This window comes from Tasmannia lanceolata, unplaced genomic scaffold, assembly GCF_043159265.1.
Source record: "Tasmannia lanceolata isolate RefF3 unplaced genomic scaffold, GAP_Taslan_0.1 ptg000015l, whole genome shotgun sequence".
Taxonomy (NCBI): Eukaryota; Viridiplantae; Streptophyta; class Magnoliopsida; order Canellales; family Winteraceae; genus Tasmannia; species Tasmannia lanceolata.
In genome coordinates, this window is record NW_027518692.1 from 41,564,138 (window position 1) to 41,577,454 (window position 13,317).

General features: G+C 38.6%; 1 protein-coding gene across 1 annotated transcript; it reads right to left on the reverse strand.

Annotated features, from left to right (window-relative positions):
- Positions 1 to 12,287: 12,287 nt before the first annotated feature.
- On the reverse strand, positions 12,288 to 12,932 carry LOC143891995 (uncharacterized). The gene has a single exon (XM_077396474.1). The coding sequence runs from the start codon at positions 12,930 to 12,932 to the stop codon at positions 12,288 to 12,290; it is 645 nt and encodes a 214-aa protein (XP_077252589.1).
- Positions 12,933 to 13,317: the final 385 nt, after the last annotated feature.

Sequence of the window (13,317 nt, forward strand, 5' to 3'; positions counted from 1 at the left end):
TTAGCTTTCTGAAGATTTTGGAGCTATATACTTTTTGAGGCAAGTTTGTTCCAAAAGACTGAGCTATGCCGAAAGCCAATTTAAGTCTAAAATTTAGACGGCAATATAGTTGCAGTGCGTGTCTCCTTACTATATTGAATAGTTCAATAATAAGCTGTTTGGAAGCATGTTGCAACTTGCAAGTATAAACTACTTTTACAGCTTGGGCATGTTTGGATATGCTGAAAAAAAATACCCAATTGACCACAAAAATATTACCAGCAATCTCCCAAATGTCACTTAAATGTATTCAATCACATCGACTCCACATGTTGCTTGCAAGGATAAACTTTGCCTATTTTTGCTTGATTGCAGAACAGTTTCCTTTGCCCCAGCAACAATGGGAAAGGTTGCATTTTCTGCTTCTATCTTCTCTTTACTATGCTAAAAGGGGTATTTAGAGGAGATCCATCCTACTCTAGAAATGGGAGGGATAGTTTTATACTCAATTTTTCTAAAACCTAAAAGCACTGACAGTTTCTTAAAGCCTAAAACCTATCCTAGTGAAACTGGAATACAACATTTCACAACAGGAAGGATGCCATGAACTCCCAAACAGTGCCTGTACTCTGGTTGTTACTGACGCTATTGCTAAAGCTTCTAGCTCTCCCTTAGTCCCTGCCACCAAATGCCTGTTCCCTATGCTGCTTGCTTTGCAACTTGGACAAAGCACAACAATGCATGTCACATGCTCAGACCAACTGTAGGAGTTCTGCCTTGTGTACTCTGCTCAGCTACAAAGACTGATGAATCTATTAGAATCAATGCCGTAGTTGTGTTGGTTAAAATATAGCTTGAAAATCAAGACAGCCATAGTTAGGACAACCCAGTTCATATCTTTATACATGGGACTTCATATTGACAACAAGTTTTATTACATTCGTGTGTGTGTGTGTGTGTGAGAGAGAGAGAGAGAGAGAGTAGGGTTGATGTAAGTTTAGTTTTAGCAATAGGCTCATCATTTTAAACTCTCTCAACATCCAGTTTTCGATGCAATTTTCATTTAATCAAACTCACAATCTGCTTAACGGACCAAAGAAACATATAAACCTATGATTTAGCTGACACTTTGAATTTATTGTCGACACACGTGTCATGCCATGTCTGACACGACTTGTGTGTCCACACTCCTTTAGACACTTTTAAATGTACTTGTGTTAAACTGAATGTGCATGTGAAGACATGTTTTTGTGCCGTGTCAAGTTTAATATTCTGTTTTATTATTGAATATTATGTTTATCGCTTTTATTGTTATTAACTTTTCTTTTATTATAAACTCTTATTTAACTAATATTTGTTGTTATATCCCCTCCCCTAAATAGACTCTTGTCCCAATACTATATTCATTGTATTATATCAATCTCTCTTTTTCATTGTATACTGGAGAGCGAAGAGAGCTAGATTAAATTGGTGGTTTGCCGTGTCTGACACTCCGTGTCTGTGTCCACAAATCACAGATATAAACATTTGGAACAGTAATATTTAATTATGAGCTTGAATTGATCTTATTGTATTTGAAATTAAGTGGTAGACTTAGATACTAATTTCCACGTGATTAGGTTTCAGATTTTGAAAACATGATCAAGCGGATGTATTAGTAATCAAATGTGTTTTTTACAGTTATTTTAATTTTAAAAATATGATTGTGTAGATGTAACAGGTACTCCATAAGGGAAAAATATTGAAAAAAAAAAACAATTAGTGAAAGTTTTTCCATCACTAATTAGTTGACAATCCATTTCTGTCTCTATAATCGGTTGAAAATAAAATTCGAGATGGAAAAACTTGTCGCTAAAAGTCCTTCATAGCGACGGTTTTTTTCATGACAGTTATATCCGTATGGAAAAATTAATTACTTTTTTTGTAAAATAAATAAATTAGCGGCATTTATTATCCGTCATGATTTATCCAAAATTAGTGATGCATGGATAGATAACTGTCGCAAAATCCGTCGCCAAAGACATTTAGCGCATGTTTGGAAACCATGAAAAGGTATTCCATGGAATATTTGTGGGCCCTGCTGTGAGAGATGTGCAGGAGATGGAGAGACTCGAGAGGGTGGGAGTGCGGATAACATGAAACGCTCCTAAAAACCAGGAAAACGAAAAACCAATTTTAGAAAGTATTTTCTTTTCACTAGCTTTTAGGGTGTTTTGTATGCTATCTCTCATCCCTCGTCACGCCTCCACCCTGTTAACTTACCAACTTCTCCAAAAGCTTAAGCTCCAATGGTTTGTTCTCGAGCTTCATGTAATCTCTTTCGTTGTCTTTTTTAATATATCTAGTCGGGGTCCTGCCTAACCCCAGCTTACCCAATAAAAAATATAAAAAAACAAAGACAGAGGAAATGATTTGCTTAGTAGTCCCACGCTAAAGAATTTAAAAAGGAAGAACCCATTGTTGAGAGCAAAAAGGTTGAAATCCCCTCTTAGATTCCATTTCCTGTGAAGAAATGGAATCCTTTGTCTTTGTTGCTTACTCATCACAGCAAAAAATAAATTAAATACACACTTTAGTCATCAGAAGCACAATAAATTCTCTCAACTAATCTCAACCCCTCCTTTTTAAATTGTATATGGTAGCAATGAAAGAGGAGGACAACGAACCATTTGTGAAAGGAACTTGTTCTACACCCCTCTTTGTTTTGATACTTCCACTCTTTATTTTAAGCTTCTCTAAGAGAAGGGTTCCGATAACAAAACATGGCGGGTGCAAATTTCAGCTTCCTTGTAAAATATAGTCAATAAGAAAGCAATGGTAAGAATCAATGGGTCATGTTAGTTTTTCTTTGTGATATGTTTTAACTTTTCTTGTGAGGGCAATTTGTTTTGTATACCAAATGGGATTTCTCCCAAGATTGTAAAGATTGTTTTCTTTACTTGGTTTGTGTTTTAGAGTATTTCGAGTAGAGAAAGACAGGCGTAAGAGAAATGCTGAGAGTAGAGGGAAAGAAATGTACAACTATACTTCAGAAGGAAATGGAGTCCCTAATCACCCTTTAGGAATTTGACGTGAACGAAGGATATCCAATAATTCGAAACGAAAAGTTCAGGTATGCAACACCAAAAAGAAAAATAATAGGAGAAGGAGATGGTAGAAAACCGATCGAGAAATACTTTCTCAAATAGTATCGCGCTTGATGTGAAGCAAAACAGCGAGATTAGATGAGAGAAACACAATCACAAAATGATAAGAACACAAGATTTACATGGTTCAATTAACAGTGCCCCTACGTTTACACAGGAGAAGAGTTTCACCATTTTTATTTAGGGTTACAAACTTTTCCTTCTCAGCTAAGAAATCACAAAGACTAAGGAATATTCCACTAAGTCTTTATTTCAATTTTTGCTTCCAAAGCGTGGTCATTAAATTTTTTATATATTTTTTCTGAAGTTAAACTTCACGCTCAGATACTCTCATTTTATATTAGAGACGGGTTACATGTAAAGAGAAAAGAAATAACTCCTATAGCTAATTTACCAACATGAGAAGTGAAAAGATAATTTCAAAGCATAAGAAATATAATCCTTAAACCCCAAGGAGGACTCATGGAAGACCACAATGGGAAGAAATAGGAGGAAGATAGAGGGTGCCCCTTTCGTTTGGACTCCCATGGTAGAATCCTTAAAATACCCTTTTTCCTTCCTTTTTTTTTTCCCAAGTCACTCATCCTTTGTGATAATTCCAAAAATACTTATCTTTCCTAGCATCCAAGTTGATTTAGAGCACCCCTTATAGCTAATTAGGAAATGTGTAAGACAAGGTTTATAAGAAAAAAAAGGGGGTGCATATACCAATTCCCTCCAATTTTATAGTACATTTTGTTTTAGGCTTGTCAAAAGAATGTGTGACTCGCCGAGGTGTTGGCTCTTCGGCATAAGGTCACGGGTTTGCTCCCTGTTGACGAGTGTTCGAATCCCGCCCCCGACTTACCTGATACACGTGGGGAGTGGGTCGTTGCATGTATCCATAGGGACTAGTCCTACTCCCGAAGGGGGTGGGGACATCCTACGTCATCAACACACACCAAAAAAAGGAATGTGTAGGTGCGATATAGACAGATGATGTGGGTCCCTTGAAGTGTCTCATGGAGATAAAGGCATAGCTTTTAATTAAGGAAAATTTCTGACGAAAATGCAAAGATTTCAAAATATTGTGAAGTAAGGGTAGAGTTTTCAAAATTATAGGAAAGGGGCTGTCAGGGTACGAAATTTTGTCTTTAGGACATATATACCCCTTGGTTTTTCCCACCCTTTTGAGAAGCTCTTTTCCCTATGCTATTTCACCTACCACCTTCTCTTTTTCTTTCTTCTTCCCAAATGGAGTTCCAACGTGAAATACCACCATTGTTGGATACCTTGGTAGGTTGAGAACGTGAATAACAGAAAGTCATTTGGGAAGAAAACACCATTTTCCCTATGCTATTTCACCTACCACCTTCTCTTTTTCTTTCTTCTTCCCAAATGAAGTTCCAACGTGAAATACCACCATTGTTGGAAACCTTGGTAGCTCGTCCAACGTGAATAACAGACAGTCGTTTGGGAAGAAAACACCATTATTTCTTCTTGGTTGATAATCAAACTCCAAGTATGGCCATTCTCCTCTAGTTGAAAAGGGTTTACATATTCTTTTGTTTTCATGTTTTCATGATTTCTTGGGTTTTCATTTTTTTCATGTTATTTGTGAGGTTTTTTCATATTCTCATGGTCTAGCAGCTTATTTGTTTGGATATTACCATGTTTATCTCTCTCTCTCTCTCTGTAACTCTCTCTCTCTCTCTCTATAACTCTCTCTCTCTCTGTGTGTGTAGAGAGAAGCCTGATTGGATTCGTATGTATAGTTGGACTCTTGGAACCAATAGTTAGGCTTCGGAACCACAATTTAGTGGTTTCTCGGACGTTAAATAGTGGTTTCATTACTGTAAATTATGGTTCCCAAGTGGTTGGTATATTGTATGAGTACTTTATTAGTTGTGAAAGGGATCATGACTGTATCATTAGTGTTTGGAACATATTGGAACCATTACATAGGCCTTGGAACCACAATTTAGTGGTTTCGAGAGGTTACATAGTGGTTCCAAGACTGAAAATTGTAGTTCCAATAGTCGAACTAGTGTTTGATATATTATTACAGTATTTTAGTGGTTTTAAAAGTCATCATAGACCTATCATTTGTGTTTAAAACTTATTGGAACTATTACTTAGGCCTTGGTTCCGTAATGGTTCCGCCATATAAAATGTGGTTCCGTAATGGTTCCGCCATAGAAAATGTGGTTCCCTAATGGGGTGAAAACTGTGGTTCCCTAATGGTTTCGGGGTGAAAAATGTAGTTTTGTAATGGTTCCGACGTAGAAAATGTGGTTCCGTACTGGTTTCGGCTTATAAAATGTGGTTCCCTAGTGGTTCCAAGGTGAAAACTGTGGTTCCCTAATGGTTTCGGGTGAAAAATGTAGTTCTGTAATGGTTCCGACGTACAATATGTGGTTCCGTACTGGTTTCGGCTTATAAAATGTGGTTCCCTAGTGGTTCCGGGGTGAAAATGTGGTTCCCTAATGGTTTCGGGGGAAAAATGTAGTAATGTAATGGTTCCGACATAGAAAATGTGGTTTCGTATTGGTTTCGGCTTACAAAATGTGGTTCCCTACTGGTTCCGTTGTGAAACATGTGGTTCCATAATGGTTTCGGGGTGAAAAATGTGGTTCCCTAGTGGTCTCGGGTTGAAAAATGTGGTTCCCTAATGGTTTCGAGGTATAAAATGTGGTTCCGTAATGGTTTCGCCATAGAAAATGTGGTTCCGTAGTGGTTTCGGCTTATAAAATGTGCTTCCCTAATGGTTGCGGGGTGAAAAATGTGGTTCCGTAATGGTTTCGGGGTGAAAAATGTGTTTCCGTAATGGTTCCGAGTTAGAAAATGTGGTTCCGTAGTGGTTTCGGCTTATAAAATGGGCATCCCTACTGGTTCCGGGTTGAAAATGTGGTTCTCTAATGGTTTCGAGGTATAAACTGTGGTTCCGTAATGGTTCCGCCATAGAAAATGTGGTTCCCTAGTGGTTTCGGCTTATAAAATGTGCTTACCTACCGGTTCCGTTGTGAAAAATGTGGTTCCCTAATGGTTTCGGGGTGAAAAATGTGGTTCCGTGATGGTTCCGACTTAGAAAATGTGGTTCCGTAGTGGTTTCGACTTATAAAATGGGCATCCCTACTGGTTCCGGGTTGAAAAATGTGGTTCCCTAATGGTTTCGAGGTATAAAATGTGGTTCCGTAATGGTTCCGCCATAGAAAATGTGGTTCCCTAGTGGTTTCGGCTTATAAAATGTGCTTCCCTAGTGGTTGCGGGGTGAAAAATGTGGTTCCCTAATGGTTTCGAGGTGAAAAATGTGTTTCCGTAATGGTTCCGACGTAGAAAATGTGGTTCCGTAGTGGTTTCGGCTTATAAAATAGGCATCCTTCGGGGTTCCGGGGTGAAAAAAGTGGTTCAGTAATGGTTTCGGGGTGAAAAATGTGGTTCCGTAATGGTTCCGACGTAGAAAATGTGGTTCCGTAGTGGTTTCGGCTTATAAAATAGGCATCCTTCGGGGTTCCGGGGTGAAAAAGGTGGTTCAGTAATGATTTCGGGGTGAAAAATGTGGTTCCGTAGTGGTTACGGCTTATAAAATGTGGTTCCCAAGTGGTTCCGGGGTGAAAACTGTGGTTCCCTAATGGTTTCGGGGTGAAAAATGTGGTTCTGTAATGGTTCCGACGTAGAAAATGTGGTTCCGTAGTGGTTTCGGCTTATAAAATGTGGTTCCCTACTTGTTCCGTTGTGAAAAATGTGGTTCCCTAGTGGTTCCGGGTTGAAAAATGTGGTTCCCTAATGGTTTCGAGGTATAAAATGTGGTTCCGTAATGGTTCCGCCATAGAAAATGTGGTTCCGTAGTGGTTTCGGCTTATAATATGTGATTCCCTAGTAGTTGCGGGGTGAAAAATGTGGTTCCCTAATGCTCTGTTTGGTTCTCTTATTCTGAGAGAAATAGCAGCGAATGTAATTCTAGTAATTCGCCCGAGTGTGTTTGGTAGGATATTTAAACAAAATGGGGTGTTTGACCGCCGTGGATTTTTGTCGCTTGTCGGTGACGTGGCAGCCTCAAAACTCGCCAGAGAAATTTCTCCAATTTGAAGGAAAAAGGGGAGAAATTCTCGGCAAATTTAATTTGGGAAATGTTATCAGCACTACTGTATTTTGATGAGGGCACTCTCACTTTATTAAAAGTACGGTGTGGCCCACGTCGTAGGATGATCCAAACCGTCCATTAGATGGACCACAGCCTAAATGGATTATACCCCAAAAGTTATTTATATAGGTTGATCCTAACCCTCCGATCTATAGAGGGTTAGGATCAACCCTCTAGCATTCAGATCAGAGGGTTAGGATCAACCTATGGAAATGAATTTTTGGGGCACAACCTATTTAGGCTGTAGCCCATCTAATGGACAGTTTGGATCATCCGCGGGACATACCGTACTTTTCATAAAGCGAGAGTGCCCCCATCAAAACACAAATACAGTAGTGTTTTAATTTTTCTGTAATTGTCATAAGTTTATAACTTTTCATGATTAGTTTTTTTGGTAATTGTCATATTTTGTTTGTAATTTTCCTTCTTTATTACCATTTTTCGGTAATTTTTCATTTAAAACTTACCACTCCTATAGCAGGTCTAATAAACCGTAATGATTACTATAGTTTTTTCTACTTTTGCTAGCGACCTTTTCACCGATTTACTTCTTCAAATCTTTGCATCAGGACGGGCCACAGGCCGAGCAAGTGGAATCGGCGAAGGTGACTAGCAAATTCCTCTCAAACCTGACTTTTAAAAAGTAAAAATAATGGGTCAGTAAAAGTAAAACTAAAGAGGGGTATTTCAGTCTTTTAAAAATCTGACAACCCCTCTTTTACAAATTCGGCAACTCTACCCTTACTTAACAATATAACTATAACTTTGTATTTTCATAACAAATTTTCCTTTAATTAATTAATCTGATAAGACCTGGACATCACCAAAAAAGTCTGACGCAGTGTCTGATATCCGTATGTGTTGCTATTTTACGGAAATATCTTTCAATTTTTCACCTGCAGATTACACATTAGGGATATTTTGAGTAGAGCATATAATATCTAACGTGATAAAACTAAAACAAGAAACAACAAGAACAAAATCACTCACCCCTAAAAGCTGGCCCTTAGAGGGAGGCTACCCATTCCCTTATAACCCATACCCATCCATTTCACTTATTTGATGTGGGACTATTTGCATACGTGGAACCTCAACAATCTCTCCATCCATGCGGAAGCAACGTGGACAATCTCGCCCATCCAAGGCGGTAGCAACATGGGAACCACGAGATACTACACCAGGGTTTCCGAGATCTTCTTCGAGGGAGATTCCCGTCTTTGGAGGCAACCGGGGTTACCACGTCCTGAGCTTTGATACCATTTGATAGGGAACTTAACCGGGTAGAACTCAGCCCTAAAAGCTAGCCGTTAGAGGGAGGGTGCCCATTCCCTAATAGCCCATCCCCATCCATTTCACTTATCCAATGTGGGACTGTTTGCTTATGCGTGGAACCCCAACACTTCCACTACGAGAAAACAATATACAAAGATTATAACAGGATTAACCCTCGAACAAGTTAACTGAATCCCTTTCCTTGCCCTCTTAAACAAGACTGTACATGAGAGTAATCCAAGAAAACCCGAGAAGAATCTCTCTCTCTCTCTCTCTCTCTCTCTCTCTCCCACGCCTCCTATTTACAGCCGTCACACAAAGAGCCTTAGAACAACTTTGGTCGTGTGTGAAGGTCATTCAAAGAGTTTGAAGTACATTAAAAGCTTTTTCTCTACTTCTGTGGATAAAATTGCTTCTCGAGCGAGGGTTGTAAGAGTTTTGAGTGAATATATGGGGGCAATGGTAACAATAACAAGCATTTTTTTAGGAATATCAATTGATTTTCAAGGTTTTGCTTGAGATTGAAAATAAATAATATTTGGCCTTGAACTTTCATGTTTTTTGCTTCTGTTTTGATGCTTTGAATTTTCTTAAGAAAAACTATTCTATCTAAAATGAATCTCCCAATTCTGATAAATTTATTTCCCATGAAAAATTCTTCAAAAATCATAAATTCTCCAGTTTTCAAGGGAAATTACAAACCTACTAGACCCTACAATTAAAAACTTTTTTCCATAATTGTTTCCTAGATCGAAACACCTCCTAAACTACCTCAAATATTTGGCCACATACAACTTACAAATTTTTAACTAACTCAAATCATTTCCAGCTAATTTTTTAAAAGTTGCAAGTTTATAACCTCATTTATTCTATTTTCCTAAAAAATAGTTAATATTAAAAATATAAAAAAACCTCTCTAATTTAGGAAATTTGTTTTACATTAGAAAATTCTAGAAGGAATGTGCTTTTACGGGCCTTTGAAACTTAAGTAATATGATAATCTTAGGCCCTTAATCTATCAATCATCCCTCAGATTTCTGCCCAGAAATATTCTCAAAACATTTTTCATTTCTTGAGTTTTATTTCAGTAAATCCTTGAGAGAGAGAGAGAGAGAGAGAGAGAGAGAGAGAGAAGGTGAGTTGTTAGCCAAAACAAAACAAGGAGGGATAGAGATGGGTAAGCTTTGTGAGGCCAATACACACCGATACTGCAACAAGAAACAAAAAGAACAAGCTCACAGCCATGCAATTATCGGTGTTGGATGTTTGTGACAAGACCCAAATATCCTACGTGGCGTCTCGCGTTAGACGCACTCTCTTGGGCTAGAAAATTCGAACTCATGGATCGGAGAATGGACGTAATGGGCCCCACCTATTCATCTATTCCAACTGGCTGAGTTGGTATACGGTGTCCGGATGCAGGTGTAAACATTTTTCAAATAATGCAGTGGGACCCGCATAGTTTAATGACAAAACCCATTCTTTTTCGAACCCTAACTTCAATAGGCTTTGCCCCCAAAATCATCTCCATGTAGATGAATTTTGGGAGATAGCTTATCTACATGGGGCCCAGATAATTAATGCTCTGTTTGGTTGCCGGGTTTTTTTTGTTCCTGGGAGTTATGTGGGAGAAAAAAATACCCTGGGAGATAGGTGGGAAAAAAAAAGTCCTGGAAGTATCCTGGTAAAATAAAAATCCCATGTTTGGTTATGTGGGAGAAAAAAATACCCTGGGAGATATGGTGGGAGAAAAAAAAACCTTTGTTTGGTTGCTTGAACTGTTGGGTAGAAAAAAATTCTTCTCAAGCTTATTTTTGGTTCCTGAGTTTATTTTTGTTCCTGGGGTTATCTTGGGATGGGATGAAAAGGCAATCATTACAAAAGTGGGATAAAAAATTCACCCCACAAGTAATCATTACAAGAGTGGGATTAAAATAAACCTAGTGCTAAAAGGCAACCAAACATGGGATGGGACCAAAATTTAACTTACTCTCCCACAAAACTCCCAGGCACAAAAAAAACCCGGCAACCAAACATAGCATAACGGGTTTGATCTTCAAACCATGCGGGCCCCACTGTATCTACAAGGAGAGATTTTATATGCTGTGTGCGTGTGAAGTCTTGTATTTTTCAAAAAAATAAAATACAAGTACAAGTGGGGCCCAGTCCAGAGGATGATTCAAACCGTTCATTTCTTGAGCCACAAGCATGGATTATTTTCATTTGATTATCCTTTTTTAATTATGTGGTTTCATATGATTATCCTAACCCTCCAATTAACAGAGAGACGGTACATCATATGAGAAATTATATGGTGCCTGCTCTGCTCGGGCACATACACTAGCAGGGCATCTGCCCTTTCATACTTGATCCAACCGATCGGGCACCGTATAAAATCTCCACATTATACAAACCTCTATATAGAAGAGAGGGTAAGGAACACCCTATGGCGATGATCTACCGTGGACGTCCTAATTACAATGTGGCAAAGAAAATGAAGGGTTTGGATCATCCTATGAACTAGGCCTCACGATTCTTTTTGGAAAGTAATGTAGCATATTAAACTCCTATAAAGAATACTGATTTTATAAGCCGTCTAAATATTTTTAAAAAGAGAGTGGACCCCGCATTCTTGGTGATCAAAATCATTCGATTTATTGGACTCCGACCTAACTAGGCCATCCTTTTGAAGATCAATTCCATATGATGATCCTAACCCTCCAAACTTTACAAGGCTCTTTAATAGACACTAAAATCAGATGCACTTACTCCGTGTTTTAACTTTTGATAACGGCACTTCTCACTTTATTAAACTCTTACTCCGATTTTGGATGTTGATCCCTTGTTTTTTGGAAGAACTAGCAATAGCAATAGCAATAGCAATAGCAATAGCAAAAGCAAAAGAGAAAGAGGGAGTGTCTTTAGTAAAAAAAAAAAGAGAGAGAGAGAGAGAGAGAGAGAGTCAATTTAGCTAATAAGCAGCTGATATCTGAACCTGTAGTTTTGTTACATACACCCCTAGTTTTTTCGTCCTTGGCATTTACAATTCCCAATAACCTCTACGAGGCAATCGAAAAGGGTACATGCCTTCAATGCCACTGTTCCCTAAAAGACCCTACCAAATTCAAATAATCCAACTTAATTAAACTAAACAAAAATAAAAGAAGATAAACAAATGCCCCTCATCATAAATTTACCAAAATATCCATCAATTTATCTCAAACACTCGGCAAACTTTCGAAGGCCATTCTCGTCATTTGGTCCATATAGGTCAAGCATCCTCAAATGCTACCTTCCCAGATTATCAACGCTTACCAAGAATATTTTTCCCCTTAAAATTTCTAAATAATTCTTGGGAATTGATATTTCCACCGCCTTTCGTCAGACACACTCTCTACGGTGACACCCGTCAAGACGTGACATATGATTCGAACAAAAAACTATAATGATATTGGCACTACCATGCTTTAACAGTTGCACAAACTTAGCTTGTCCTTTCATTTTTAATTAGCTTGTGATAGTTTTTGGGAACAGTACTAACTTTTGACAGCAGCTTAAATAACAAAAGACAAAATGAGTTAGCTCGATTATCAAAACATGCACTAACCCAAAAATAAAATAAAAAAACTAAAAAAAAGGTGACGATTTCGGATTTCTATTGCAAGAAAAAAAAGTTCAAAAAGAAGGAATAAAAATATATTCGAGAGTTCGAATAAAACCTACCAATCCCATGATATATATATTTGATGCTTTCTTTAGCACTTCCTTTATGCATTCGGATTCCAAAGGCTCCACAAACGGGAATTTAATAAACCCATCACGTCCTTCACCAAACCACCGTTGTTTCCTACCGGTAGCTCTTGCACGGGTGCGACCGGTTCCAGCCAGTATCCGGTCACCTCCTCAACTCCACCTTTCTCTTCTTCTTTCGCCTCCTCGTTCTCCTTCTCCGGTTTCTTAGTCTCCTTCTCCGGCGAACTTTTCTTCTTCTCCGAGTTACCGGTGGCGAGACTCCGGTCCTTTTTCTTGGTTTTTCCGGTTGGGTTTTTTTTGGGTTTTTCTGTATTGGTCAAATGGTCTTCAAAGGCTTCAATAGCTTGGTGGATTAAATCATGGTTAGGTGAAGAATCCCAACGAGTCCAAAAACTAGTGTAACAGTTGAAACAGCCACAGTCTAAAAGGGGTTTTTTGTGGGGATTTTTGCACTTTTTTTCTTGGAGAGATGGGGTTTCTATGGAACGGAGAATAAGGTAGGCTAAAACCTCTTTGTCATCTGAACCAAGAACACAAGCTAGGGTTAGGATGGTAGATGGGAGAAGGTTTAGGATAGAGAGAACGTCTGAAGGGTGAGAGGATGATGAAGAGGGAGATGGGTAGATTTTACCTTTGCTTTTTGTGTAGAGATTCTTCATTTTGGATGGGAAAATGGGTTTGCTTTTTCTCTTTTTTCTCAAGGTTTGAGAGAGAGAGAGAGAGAGGGGGTTAGGGTTTTATCTTGATAAACACGGAAGAGAGATATGATATGTCACTGTTTCTGAGGTGGTGAGGCCTTTTTCCAGGTATAAGGTGCAAAGGACTGGTTGTGGGCCCACATGACCGGTTAACTTGCTACCGTGGGTGAGGTTCGTGTGGAGAAGGGCCGGTCCGTACTGTTGGGGCTGAAATGACTGGAATCTCCCTGTTTCGGAATTGATTGGCGAATGCGTCTTTCTGTTTTTTCGTTAGGGATGTTGGCACTAGCGTGCTTTGATAATTGCACTAACTCGCCCTGTCTTTTATAATTTAAACAGATGCAAT